Raw genomic sequence first — 14804 nt, forward strand, 5'->3', positions numbered from 1 at the left:
GATTCCCCCAAACTGATGCCAGTGACAGGGCTGCTGTGGAGGGGAAGGCAGAGCTTAGAAAAGGACAGCATGACAAAATTCAACAGCCCTTCATGCTAAAAACGCTCAATAAATTCGGTATTGATGGAATGTACCTCAAAATAATAAGAGCTATTTATGACAAACCCACAGCCAATATCATACTGAATGGGCAAAAACTGGAAAAATTCCCTTTGAAAACTGGCACAAGACAGGGATGCCCTCTCTCACCACTCCTATTCAACATAGTGTTGGAAGTTCTGGCTAGGGCAATCAGGCAAGAGAAAGAAATAAAGGATATCCAGTTAGGAAAAGAAGAAGTCAAATTGTCCCTGTTTGCAGATGACATGATTGTATATTTAGAAAACCCCATTGTCTCAGCCCAAAATCTCCTTAAGCTGATAAGCAACTTCAGCAAAGTCTCAGGATACTAAATTAATGTGCAAAAATCACAAGCATTCTTATACACCAGTAACAGACAAACAGAGAGCCAAATCATGAATGAACTTCCATTTACAATTGCTTCAGAGAGAATAAAATACCTAGGAATCCAACTTACAAGGGATGTAAAGGACCTCTTCAAGGAGAACTACAAACCACTGCTCAATGAAATAAAAGAGGACACTAACAAATGGAAGAACATACCATGCTCATGGATAGGAAGAATCAATATCGTGAAAATGGCCATACTGCCCAAAGTTATTTATAGATTCAATGCCATCCCCATCAAGCTACCAATGAGTTTCTTCACACAATTGGAAAAAACGGCTTTAAAGTTCATATGGAACCAAAAAAGAGCCTGCATTGCCAAGACAATCCTAAGTCAAAAGAACAAAGCTGGAGGCATCACGCTACCTGACTTCAAACTATACTACAAGGCTACAGTAACCAAAACAGCATGGTACTGGTACCAAAACAGAGATATAGACCAATGGAACAGAACACAGTCCTCAGAAATAATACCACACATCTACAGCCATCTGATCTTTGACAAACCTGAGAGAAACAAGAAATGGGGAAAGGACTCCCTATTTAATAAATGGTGCTGGGAAAATTGGCAAGCCATAAGTAGAAAGCTGAAACTGGATCCCTTCCTTACTCCTTATATGAAAATTAATTCAAGATGGATTAGAGACTTAAATGTTAGACCTAATACCATAAAAACCCTAGAAGAAAACCTAGGTGGTACCATTCAGGACATAGGCATGGGCAAGGACTTCATGTCTAAAACACCAAAAGCAACGGCAGCAAAAGCCAAAATTGACAAATGGGATATGATTAAACTAAAGAGCTTCTGCACAGCAAAAGAAACTACCATCAGAGTGAACAGGCAACCTACAGAATGGGAGAAAATTTTTGCCATCTACTCATCTGACAAAGGGCTAATATCCAGAATCTACAAAGAACTCAAACAAATTTACAAGAAAAAAACAAACAACCCCATCAAAAAGTGGGCAAAGGATATGAACAGACATTTCTCAAAAGAAGACATTCATACAGCCAACAGACACATGAAAAAATGCTCATCATCACTGGCCATCAGAGAAAAGCAAATCCAAACCACAATGAGATACCATCTCACACCAGTTAGAATGGCAATCATTCAAAAGTCAGGAAACAACAGGTGCTGGAGAGGATGTGGAGAAATAGGAACACTTTTACACTGTTGGTGGGATTGTAAACTAGTTCAACCATTATGGAAAACAGTATGGCGATTCCTCAAGGATCTAGAACTAGATGTACCATATGACCCAGCCATCCCACTACTGGGTATATACCCAAAGGATTATAAATCATGCTGCTATAAAGACACATGCACACGTATGTTTATTGCGGCACTATTCACAATAGCAAGGTCTTGGAATCAACCCAAATGTCCATCTGTGACAGACTGGATTAAGAAAATGTGGCACATATACACCATGGAATATTATGCAGCCATAAAAAAGGATGAGTTTGCATCCTTTGTAGGGACATGGATGCAGCTGGAAACCATCATTCTTAGCAAACTTCACAAGAACAGAAAACCAAACACCGCATGTTCTCACTCATAGGTGGGAACTGAACAATGACATCACTTGGACTCGGGAAGGGGAACATCACACATCGGGGCGTATCATGGTGGGGGAGGGGGGAGGGATTGCATTGGGAGTTATACCTGATATAAATGACGAATTGATGGGTGCTGACGAGTTGATGGGTGCAGCACACCAACATGGCACAAGTATACATATGAAACAAACCTGCACGTTATGCACATGTACCCTAGAACTTAATGTATAATAATAATAAAAAAAAAAAGAAAAGGACAGCAAGAGGCCAAAAAATGTCCCTTGGTGATTTCCAGGGTGGACTGCTCTCTGCGGGCTGGAAGTGTCTGGGACCTTGCTCATCTGGGCTCCAGGTCAGCTGCTTGAGTGATGTGGGGAGTTGAGTGAGGACAAACCCCATGAAAGTCTGCCATCCACTTGGGGCTCTTGCTTGATCTTCCTAAGCAAGGTGGGGCTCCTTGAAGGAAAGAATTAATCTCAAATTTCTGATATTTGACTTTGCATATATAATATATATGGACAAAATATGATCTCTACTTCCGTGTGTGCATGTGTGTATAACCCATGTACATTTTTCCCTGCTGTAAAGACAGATAAGAACCTATGTCAAGAATCCAACAGTAAAGCAGAGTGCACCTTGCAAGGTGTAATATTTTTGTTTGGAAAGTGACATTTTTAGTTCCTCCAGGAAATCTTTTACTGATTCCAAACAATGTCTTTAACATTGGCCAGGCATGATGGCTCATGCCTAAAACCCCAGCACTTTGGGAGGAGAGGAGGATCACTTGACCCCAGGAGTTCCAGACCAGCCTGGGCAATGTGGCAAGACCCCATTTCTAAAAAAAAAAAAAAAAAAAAAAAAAAAAAAAAAAATTTAATTAGCTGGGCATAGTGGTGTACGCCTGTAGTCCCAGATATTCGGGGAGTCTGAGGTGAGAGGATCACTTGAGCCCAGGAGGCTGAGGCTGTGATAAGCCATGATCTCACCACTGCACTCTAGCCTGGATGACAGAGCAAGACCCTGTCTCAAAAAAAAAAAAAAAAAAAAACGAAAGTTGAACTATATTCTCCTTTTATTTAATTGCTACAAAACCATAAAACTAACCAAAAACATAACTATCACTGAAAATGTTGTACAGTGAAAAGAAAGCGTTTCAAAAAATGATGTACTCCAATGCAAATACCCTAGCTACACCACGGCTTAGACGCCTCTCGCCCATCACCAAAAGATTGCTATCAATCTCTCTTAAACCATATTCACGGGAAACACATTCTCTTTCTGAAATGCCAGATGGCCAGCAGAATCCTACCCTGTGTGGGCAGTGGAGGAGGAGCGTTGGTGAGATGGGAGAGGCAGAGACCTCACTGTCCCCAGGGGCAGGATCCCCGATCCTGCGCCCCAGCCTGGGCCTCCCACACTTTGGACGCTCCAGGTCAAGGTTGCCGGGCCATTTTCCTGCCATCTCTGCCTGGAACCTGCCCAGATTGTTTTGAGACAGCTGCTTGAGCTCCACGGGCTGGAAAGGAACCACGCCGCATCTGTGAACCTGATGTGAAACCCATCTGCCTGCTGAAGGAACGCACTGGAGACTGTCTTAGGTGACAGCTGGCACAGCGCTGTCTGACAGAAGTTTCTGTAGCAATGGGAATGTACTGTTCCGCGCTAACCACATGTGGCCACTGAGCACTTGAAATGTGGTGAGTCAACTCTTAATTGAAATGTAAATCGCCACATGTGGCTAGTGGCTATCATACTGGACAGCACGGGGCTGGAAAATCTACGTGTGCTAATGTGGGGTAACTGTGCAGATGGATGCATGAGGCGCACGGAGAGGCAAGGGAACGATCCGCTGTCATTTGGCTGAAAACGGGGCTGGAGGGTGGTCTTTGCAGAGGCACACATCGCACCGGAAGGACTGAGGACAGGAGAGGAGCTGGCAGAGGGCAAGAGGGAGAGTTTCCAGGTGTGTTCTTTCGTATGTTTTGTATTTTGAACCACAGTAATGTATTACTAATTCCAAATATCGGCCCATTGAAAGGTATTGCTAAATGGCTGCAGGGGAGGAGCAGAATATAGCTGGGCATTATTACAGCATATGGGTATATTATATGCTATATGGGTATATTATAGCGTATAGTATATGTCTCGGGTCAGGGGATGTGGCCACAGTGTGCATGCAGATAGCTGTGATAAAATGGGAGTGTGACTGTGAGCGTGGGTGTGTGGAGTGTATAAGAACGGGAGTGAGAATGACTGTGTGCGTGTGTGAGTGGATATGAGTGTGTGCATATGCAAATGCAAATTGTGTATGCGTAGGTTAGAGGATGGGTGTGTGAGAGGAGAGTGTGTGTGTAAATGTGAGTGTGGATGCGTGAGTCTGTAAAAGAATCAGTGGGAGAATGTGCAGGGAGTGTGAGAAATAGCAAATGTGAGTGTGTGAATGTGTGTGTGTGGCTGGGTATGGGTGTATCCCACTCATATCCCACTCGGGGATAGGTGCGTGCGACAGAGTACGGGAAAGTGTGTGCATGTATACATGTGAGCGTGAGTGTTTGAATGAGTTGTGTGTGAGAGTGAGCCTGGAGAGGTGTGAGGCCGTGTGTCAGTGTGGGTGCGTGTGTGTGTGCGCTGTGTGTGAGATCAGGCATGGGAGTCATCGAGGAAGAAAAAGACAGATGAGACACAAACTCCGACCTTGGAGAGCTCAACCTGGCGTGGGAGGGGGAGAGGAAACCCCTCAGCGAGAATCACACAATAGGATGGTGGAAATTTAATTTGCTGGCGTTTGACTCAGGGGACTGGCTGTGCTTAGAGAAATGGTTCCTAAGGGCACAGCATAGAAGGTGGCAGCGGCAGCAATGGCATCTGTTGGGTTTTGAGCCCCAGTCATGGCAGAGCCTCCTGAGTTGAGAACTTCATGGTGTCATCCCCCGGCCATATCCCCACCTGGCCCCAACTCAGGGCCTGCCTGCAGTGGGCACTCAGCACCCTCCAACCAGCCCAGGAGCAGCTACACAGCCTCCCTCATCCCTGTTCACCAAGCCCCAGATCCTCGCAAGCGCTGGAGGCAACATGATACTCCACGGAGGAGGATGACGGGAAGAAAGGGAGAATCCCTCAGATCAAATGGGTCGTCAGTGCCACTCAAGACAGCAGGCATTCCACTGGTGCACCCTATGGCAGGCAGGAATCTTGTCTAACCTTTGCCTTCCTCAAAGCCAAAATTTGTGACTGGACGTGGCTCTAAGCAGTGCTTAGGAAACAGGGAAATGCGGACACACACACACACACACACACACAAAGAGACAGAGAAAACCCAGAAAGAACCTGCTCTGCTTACAATTCAGCATCCATCTCAATTTGTATCATCATTTTTTTTTTTTTTTTTTTTTGAGACAGTCTCACTCTGTCACCCAGGCTGGAGTGCAGTGGCGCAAGCTCGGCTCCCTACAATCTCTGCCTCCCGGGTTTAAACGATTCTCCTGCCTCAGCCTCCCCAGTAGCTGGGACTACAGGCGCCTGCCACCACGCTCGGCTATCAATTTGTACCCTTCAAAACCTAAAATGTAATTTATAGCAAAGCGTTTTGTTTTTCACTTTCAATTTCAGAAGAAATCTTTTTGGTGTTTAGAGCACTGGCCCTGGTTGGCATCCAGTGATCCAATAATCTTTCAGGAAATCTACCTGCAGACACATGCATGTGTGCTAAAAACACATGCAGAACTGCGTTCATTGCTGCATTGACTGCAAGCAGTGAAAAAGTAGAACTGAGCAAATATCCCCAAGTAAGAGACAGCTAAACAAAATATAGAACACCCATTCTACAGAAAGCTCAGCAACACAGAAAGAGTAAGGCAGACCAGCATTGGCTGATAAGGAAAGCTTTCGTATTAAGCGGCCAGGCACAGTGACTCACGCCTTTAATCCAGCACTTTGGGAGGCCGAGGTGTATGGATCACTTGAGGCCAGTAGTTCGAGACCAGCCTGGCCAACATAGCGAAACCCCGTCTCTATCAAAAATACAAAAGTTAGACAGGTGTGGTGGCACGCACCCATTATTCCAGCTACTTGGGAGGCTGAGGCAGGAGAATTGCTTGAACCCAGCAGGCAGAGGTTACATTACGCTCAGATCGCACCATTGCACTCAGCCTGAGCAACAGACACTCACTTCATCTCAAAACAAACAAACAAACAAAAAAAACAACAAAAAAGAACAGTAAGTCAGACCAGTATTGGCTGATAAGGAAAGCTTTTGTATTAGGTGGCTGGGCACAGTGGCTCACGTACCTTGGGAGGCTGAGGTAGGAGGATCACTTAAGGCCAAAAGTTTGAGACAACATAGTGAGACTCCACCTCTACAAAAAATAAAAAATGTAGGCAGGCATGGTAGTGCACGCCTATAGTCCCAACTCCTTGGGAGGCTGAGGTAGGAGGATCACTTGAGCCCAGGAAGTGGAGGCTGCAAAGGAAGTGGAGGCTACAGTGAGCCATGATCATACCACTGCACTCCAGCCCAGGTGACAAACCAAGACCCTGTCTCAAAAAAAAACAGGACCAAACAAACAAAAAAAGATATATTAAGTGAAGAAACCAAGAAACCAAGTGTGATACCACCTAAGCAGATATATATGGAATTGTACACCCAGACACTTCTGGGAGGGTACACAACAAACAGCGCCAGAGTGAGAAACCTTTGGGGGTCAGGCAGGTGTGGAGTAGGGGAATGGGGCACAGAAGATTTCTACTTTTCAATCAAGCCCTTCCATACCATTATTTATATATGCATTTATTCCTCAAAAACGTAAAAGCAAACATATATATAACATATATATGTGTTTAAATATAAATATACATATATGTGTATCCATAAAAATCTAATAGATTTCACCTTCTAGACAAGATTGAGTAAACAGGGATTGATCTTACCCTCCTACCTGAAATGACTCCGAAAACACTCAAAATCCATAAAGCAATGGTGTTCCAGACACTGGCCATCAGGTCTTGAAGGACAGCGATCCCCATGCTGTGGGAAAGAGATGAAGTATGTCCTATAATTGCCCAGCTGACTGCCTGGAGAAAGTTTCCAGGCATTGGCACAGGAACAGTCCGGCAAAGGGAGTCCATTGACCTTCAAGAGATGGAGGTGGGAAGGAGGGGTGCCGATGTGGCTAGAGTGTGAAGGATGGAGCACAGGCAGCAGAAGGCCATGCAAAGAGTGACCTGAGACATGCAGAGGGCTCCCTTAAGTCTTCAGCTGAGCGTGTGCATGCAAGCAAACAACCCCAAGCCAGGGAAAGAACCACCCAAAAGGATTAAAGGGAACAATTTCCAGAGCTCATGCAAGGCTTGGTAGTTCCTGATCCCAACAGATGCAATAGAAAATTTCATAATTCATGTAGCATCAAGTCAGATCCCAGAAGGGTTTTACCTCAGTATTAAGGCAAAATGAGCTCTGAACTTACACCACTCTGGTCCCATCTAACAAAACTTTTTTTTTTTATTTTTTCTTTGAGACAAGGTCTCACTCTGTTGCCCAGGCTGGAGTGCAGTGTCATGATCTCAGCTCACTGCAACCTCCACTTCCTGGTTCAAGCAATTCTCCCACCTCAACCTCCCAAGTAGCTGGGATTAGAGGCGTGTGCCACCATGCCTGGCTAATTTTTGTATTTTTAGTAGAGACTGGGTTTTCACCATGTTGTCTAGGGTGGTCTCAAATTCCTGGCCTCAAGCGATCCACCCACTTCAGCCTACCAAACTGTTGGGATTACAGGCATGAGCCACCGCGCCCAGCCCCATCTAGCAAAGCTTAAAAGGAAGTCTCAAAATGATAAAAACGTTTCCAAGTAAATTAGCTGTGTCCTAGAAAAAAAAAGATCAAGAATATTTGTTAAAGCACAAACATTTTTAGCACTCTGGCATGCAATTAAAAAAAAAAAGAAGAAGAAGAAGAAGAAGAAAGAGGAGGCAGTATCCATGCAAAGAGACAAGAAAATATGATCCAAAATGAAGGGGAGCAATCAATCAATTGAAACCAAACCAGAAATAACACAGATAATGGAATTAGTGGATTAGGACATTTTAAGTTATTATAACTGTATTCTATGTGTTCAAGAAACTAGAAAAAAGATTCAGCACATTTACTCGAGACATGAATGATACTTAAAAACAAACAACACTGTAATCCCAGCACTTTGGGAGGCCAAGACGGGCGGATCACGAAGTCAGGAGATCGAGACCATCCTGGCTAACACGGTGAAACCCCGTCTCTACTAAAAAATACAAAAAACTAGCCGGGCGAGGTGGCGGGCACCTGTAGTCCCAGCTACTCGGGAGGCTGAGGCAGGAGAATGGCACGAACCTGGGAGGCGGAGCTTGTAGTGAGCTGAGATCCGGCCACTGCACTCCAGCCTGGGCCACAGAGCGAGACTCCGTCTCAAAAAAAAAAAATTAAATTAAATTAAAAAAAAAAACAAAAAAACAAAAAAAAACCTAAGCTGAACTTCTAGAGATGAAAACTATAATGTCTGAGATGCAAAATATTGATCCCATCTTGATGCAAGATGGGATTAAGAACATGTCTTAGCTCAGGCTGCCATAACAAAAATAATACTCTGGGTGGCTTAAACACTTACTTTCTCACAGTTCTGGAGGCTGGAAGTCCAAGACCAGGCACCAGCATGGTTGAGTTCTGGTAAGGACTATTTTCCTGGCTTGCAGACTGGCTTCTGGCTCTGCCCTCACATGGCTTTTCCTTGGTGTGTACATATGGAGAGAGAGATGGCACAGGCTCTCTGGTGTCTGTTATTATAAAGACACAAAGTTCATTATGAAGACCTCATCCTCATGACCTCATCTAGCTCTAATTTCCTCCCAAAGTCCCCATTCCCAAATATCACCACATTGGTATTTGGTTAGGGCTTCAACACATGAATTTGAAGGGGGACACAAACATTCCATTCATAACAATGCAAATTAGACCCTGTAGAAGAAAATATCAGTGAAGTTGAAGACATGGCAATAGAAAGTATCCAAAATAAAACAAAGGAAAAAAAAGACTGGGGAAAAAAACTACTATTGCTGAGAGAAATTTTAAAATAGATAAAATAGAAATTTAAATAGAAAGATCTGTCATATGTGCGGACCAGAAGGCTTCATATGGTTATGATGTCAATTCTTCCTAAATTGATGGACAGACTTAAACCCATTCAAAATCCTAGTAGGCTTTTTTGGTACAAATTAATAAACTAATTCTAATATTTGTATGACAATTCAAAGACCGAGAATAGCCGAAAACAACTTTGGAAAGAAAAAGTTGGAGAACTTAGGCTCTCTGACTTCAAGCCTTATATATTTTTATTTTATTTTTATTATTATTTTTTTGAGACAGGGTCTTACTCTGTTGCCCAGGCTGTAGTGCAGTGTTATGATCATGGTCAAGCCTTATTATAAAACTACAGTATGGTATTCGCATAAAGACAGACAAATAGATCAATGGACAGAATAAAGAGTCCAGGCCAGGCGCAGGGGCTCACACCTGTAATCCCAGAACTTTAGGAGGCTGAAGCAGGCTGACTGCTTGAGCCTAAAAGTTCAAGACCAGCCTGGGCAACACAGTGAGCGCTTGGCTCTATAAATGTATATATTGAGAGAGAGTCCAGAAACGGTCCATTTATTTTTCAATGAAGGCACAAAGTTAATTTTGTGGAGAAAGGCTAGCCTTTTCAACCAATGGTGTTGGAACAATTGGATATCCAAACAGAAAAAAATGAACTTCAACCCATATTTCACACCACATACTAAAATTACCTACAAAAATTTACTCCAAATGGATCAGAGACCTCAATGTAAAGTCTAAGACTATAACATGTCTACAAGGAAAAACAGGATAAAATCTTTCTGACATTGCATTTGGTTAACTCTTTCTTAGATATAATATCAAAAATATAATACATAAAAGAAAAAAATGAACTATAAAACCTCATCAAAATTAAGAATGGCCTTCAAAATACACTTTTAAGAGAACAAAAGAACAAGCTACAGTCTAGAAAAAAACATTTGCCAAACACATAATTGATAAAGGACTTCCGGCTGGGTGCGGTGGCTCATGTCTGTAATACCAGCACTTTGGGAGGCTGACGCAGTTGGATCACCTGAGATCAGGAGTTTGAGACCAGCCTGGACAACATAGTGAAACCCCATCTCTACTAAAAATACAAAAATTAGCCAGGCATGGTGGCGTGCGCCTGTGGTCCCAGCTGTTTGGGAGGCCGTGGCAGTCAAGTTGCTTGAACCCCGGAGGCAGAGATTGCAGTGAGCCGAGATCGTACCCTTGCACTCCAGCCTGGGCAACAGAGTGAGACTCTCTTGGAAAAAAAAAATTTTAAAAATTTAACAAAGACTTCCCTCCAGAATATATGCATAATATTATCAAAACTCAATAATAAAACAAACAACCAAATTTTATAAAGTGGGCTGGAAGGTTTGAATGAACACTTTCAACAAAAAATATGTAATGTCAAGTGAACACATGAAAAGATGTTCAGGCCGGGCCCACTGGCTCACACCTGTAACCCAGCACTTTGGAGGCTAAGGTAGGCATTTCACTTGAGGTCAGGAGTTTGAGATCAGCCTTGTCAACACAGTGAAACCCCGTCTCTACTAAAATACAAAAATTAGTCGGGTGTGGTGACACACACCTGAAATCCCAGGGAGGCTGACACAGGAGAATGGCTTGAACCTGGGAGGCAGAGTTTGCAGTGAGCTGAGATCACGTCACTGCTCCAGCCTGGGACAGAGCAAGACTCTGTCTCATTAAAAAGAAATAAACAAACTGATAATAGTACTAACACCTATATAGGGCTTAAATGTGCCAGACACTCTAAAAAAATCTTTTACTCATTAACTTGCTTAATCTTCCCAGTAATAAATCTTTGAATATTATCACTGACATTTTTCAGAGAAGGAAACAGGGAGCCTGAACACAAACACCTGACATTCAGGGATCCATGTCCTTTCCAGTTTCTCTCTATATAATGCATCTGAGCCTTGTTTCTCGACTCAATTATGTGTTGAGCACCTGGTGTGTATACAGCCCCTTGTTATATTTGCCGGATCCCAGGGAAGAAGTAGAACATTGTCTATACCTAAATCTAATTTTGTTTCCATTGCCTGAGTACCTTGATCATAGATGGGGGGAGAGCTCCACCTGCTGGTGCAACTAAGGAACCGCAGGCACTGCCTATATTTTCTAAGGGCACTCGCTGACCTCGTTTGAATATTTAAAGTGCCCCTGTCTGGCTGAAATCACCAGCTAACTTGTTAGCCGCTTTAACCAGGTTTTAGTCTTGTTTCACCCACTAATCTTTTTTTTTGGGGGGGTGAGACAGATTCTCGCTGTGTCACCCTGGCTGGAGGGCAGTAGTGAGATAGCCTCCCAGGTTCAAGCAATTCTCTCGCCCCGCAGCGTTCCGAGTAGATAGGACTCTAGGTGCCCACCACCACACCTGACTAATTTTTTATATGTTTGCTAGAGATGGGATTTCACCATGTTGGCCAAGCAGGTCTCGAACTTATGATCTCAGGTGATCCACCCACCTCGGGCTCCTAAAGTGCTGGGATTACAGGAATGAGGCACCACACCTGGCCAGTTCCCCCATTTTTAACATCTTGCATTAGTGTGATACATTTGTCACAGTTGCTGAACCAATATTGACACGTTATTATTAAATAAAGGCCATGGTTTATATTAGGGCTCACTCCTCGTGTGGGAGGTTGTATGGGATTTGATGAAAACATAACGGCATGCATCCACCATTACAGTGTCACAATGTAGCTTCCCTGCCCTAAAAGTCCCCCCGGGCTCCCGTTGACCCCTTTTCCCCTCCCACCCACCGAACTCCTAGCAACCCTGATCTTTCGACTTTATGGTTTTACTAATTTATTTTTAAAATTATTTTCAAGTCTAACTGTGTAAATCCTTGGCACTAACTTAGCTTTGTAAATTCAACTTTCGTTTTGTTTTAGTCATTATTCCCCATCTTCAGTCAGAGGGACTGAAATAAAAAAATTTACATTTAAAATCTAGTCTTTCAAAATCACAGAACTAAGTTAAGTGTAAAGGAAAATCACACAAAATTTCACATGCTAATTTTTGTTAAGTTTATGGCATTCATACTTTGGAAGTTGTTAGAATGGAAAACTGTGATCAGACTTCTGGAACGTACTGTGTTCAGTTCCACAGGCCAGGAATGGCCTCCGTGGGGAGATGCTGCTGAGACTCGGCCTGTCACAGAGGACTGGGCCAAAGCCAGAAAGACGAGGGATAGGCAATGGCCATTCCCGGCAGAAGGGCCAGTGTGAGTGACAGCAATGAACTAGGGTGCCTGGGCAAAGGCCAGCTGTTTAGTGAGTAGACTCAGTATTCTCAGTGACACACAGGCTGGAAGGGTCAAAATGAGTCAAGGAGGCCACTGAACGCCATGTGAAAACTGGGCCTTATCCTGTGAGCCACAGGGAGCCACTGATGGTTTATGAGCAGCAGAGTGACTTGGTCTGATTTGCATGGGGAAAGAATGTTAGGACTGAGAAACAATTCATGGAACTGTGGGAGACATCACTGTGATCCTGGATATCTGGTTTTCCTTCACTTCCAGTCATATAAAACTGTACTTCCTATACTTTTTTAGGCACGACCATGTGGCTTTTTTCTTTCTTTCTTTCTTTTGAAACAGTTTTGCTCTTTTTGCCCAGGCTGGAGTGCAATGGCGTGATCTCGGCTCACTGTAACCTCTGCCTCCCAGGTTCAAGCAATTCTCTTGCCTCAGCCTCCCAAGTAGCTGGGATTATAGGCATGCACCTCTGTGCCCAGCTAATTTTTGGTATTTTTAATAGAGATGGAGTTTCACCCTGTTGGTCATGCTGGTCTTGAACTCCTGATCTCAGGTGATCCACCCACCTCAGCCTCCCAAAGTGCTGGGATTACAGGCATGAGGCACCACACCTGGCCTTTTTTTTTTTTTTTTTTTTTTTTTTTTTTTTTTTGAGATGAGGTGTCACTCTGCTGCCCAGGCTGGAGGGCAGTAGTGTGATAACAGCTCAATGCTCATTGCAGCCTCCAACTCCAGCAATCCTCCTGCCCCAGCCTCCCAAGTAGGTGGGACTACATACACGCACCACCTTGCCCAGTTAATTTTTTAATTTTTTGTAGAGACAGGGTCTCACTATGCTGTTCTCCAACTCCTGGCCTCAAGCGATACTCCGGCCTTGGCCTCCTAAAATGCTGGGTTTATAGGTGTGAGCCACCGCAACTGACCTGTGTGACTAATCATAGCCAATGAAAAATGGGCAGACAGGTGTTATTTCTAGTGGAAGCATTTCAGAACCAGGATACAATTCCCCTGGCTTGCGTCCTCTGTGTTCAAAAGGGGCCACAGAAGACGGTGGAGCTTCAGTCTGTGTTCGTGAGGAACCACAGGGAGCAGGGGCCTCTGTCCATGAAGCTACATATGGAGCAAGTGCCAAAATAAACTTGGTTGCCTTGAGCCACTTCAGTTTGGGGATGCCTGTTTTAGCAGCATACACTAGCCTATCCTGGCTGAAACAGACATTGCTGCAGGCCCAGGAGGAGGAGGGGGCCTGAGCTGAGGCAGGAGGGATGCTGGAAGGCATGGAGGGTCAGTTGTCTATAGCCACCCCAAACTCAGCAGTGTCAAACCATCAGCATTTAGCTAGTTCACCAACCTGTGCATTGGCCAGATGGTTCTTCAGGACTCATGCATCTACAGCCAGCTGTGGGTCCGGATGGGTGGATCTGTGGGTCCGGATGGGTGGATCGGCAGGTCGGAGGGGTGGGTCGGTGGGGTGGATCTGCGGGTCCGGAGGGGTGGAACTGCGGATGCGGAGGCGTGGATCTGCAGGTCCAGAGGGGTGGATCGGCGGGTCCGGAGGAGTGGATCTGCAAGTCCGGAGGGGTGGATCTGTGGGTCCGGATAGGTGGCTCTGCAGCTCTTGGCTGGACTCTTCTCATGTGTCTCAGGCCACTGGTTTAGGATGGCTTTGACAGCACTGGGGTGGCTCAGCTCAGTTCCATGTGTTTCACCTCCCATGGGCCAGCCCAGACCTCCTAGCGATTGCAGGGGAGCCGGAAAAAGTTGTCGGGCGCGGTGGCTCAAGCCTGTAATCCCAGCACTTTGGGAGGCCGACACGGGCGGATCACAAGGTCAGGAGATCGAGACCATCCTGGCTAACACGGTGAAACCCCGTCTGCACTAAAAAAAATACAAAAAACTAGCCAGGCGAGGTGGCGGGCTCCTGTAGTCCCAGCTACTCGGGAGGCTGAGGCAGGAGAAGGGCGTAAACCCAAGAGGCAGAGCTTGCAGTGAGCTGAGATCCGGCCACTGCACTCCAGCCTGGGTGACAGAGCAAGACTCCGTCTCAAAAAAACAAAAACAAAAACAAAAACAAAAAAAAAAAAAACAGGCAAAAGCCCCATTACCAGCTTTTCCTTGAATCACATTTGCTAAAATAAGTCACACACCTGAGCACAGAGTCAAGGGGTAGGAGAGGACCCCCTTCCCGCACGTGGGAGGGCACTGCAAATTCGCCAGCCAAGGGCACAGATCAGATGGGGAGAGAACTGGGGTCATGTGTGCTACCAGACTACCACCTGGGGGCGCAGCTGCTGGCCTGATGTCTGATTGGATGCAGGGGGTGCTGTGGGCGTCTCTATGGACAAC

General features: G+C 44.9%; 1 protein-coding gene across 1 annotated transcript; it reads right to left on the reverse strand.

Annotated features, from left to right (window-relative positions):
• Positions 1–2372: 2372 nt before the first annotated feature.
• Positions 2373–14263, reverse strand: LOC113219634 (proline-rich receptor-like protein kinase PERK8). The gene is made up of 4 exons (XM_026446644.1): positions 13810–14263; positions 8703–8868; positions 7005–7093; positions 2373–2526 (listed from the first exon to the last, which is right to left on the reverse strand). The coding sequence occupies exons 1-4, from the start codon at positions 14093–14095 to the stop codon at positions 2408–2410; spliced, it is 660 nt and encodes a 219-aa protein (XP_026302429.1). The 5' UTR covers positions 14096–14263; the 3' UTR covers positions 2373–2407.
• Between the last annotated feature and the right edge of the window lie 541 nt (positions 14264–14804).

Source organism: Piliocolobus tephrosceles, chromosome 17 (assembly GCF_002776525.5).
Source record: "Piliocolobus tephrosceles isolate RC106 chromosome 17, ASM277652v3, whole genome shotgun sequence".
Lineage (NCBI taxonomy): Eukaryota > Metazoa > Chordata > Mammalia > Primates > Cercopithecidae > Piliocolobus > Piliocolobus tephrosceles.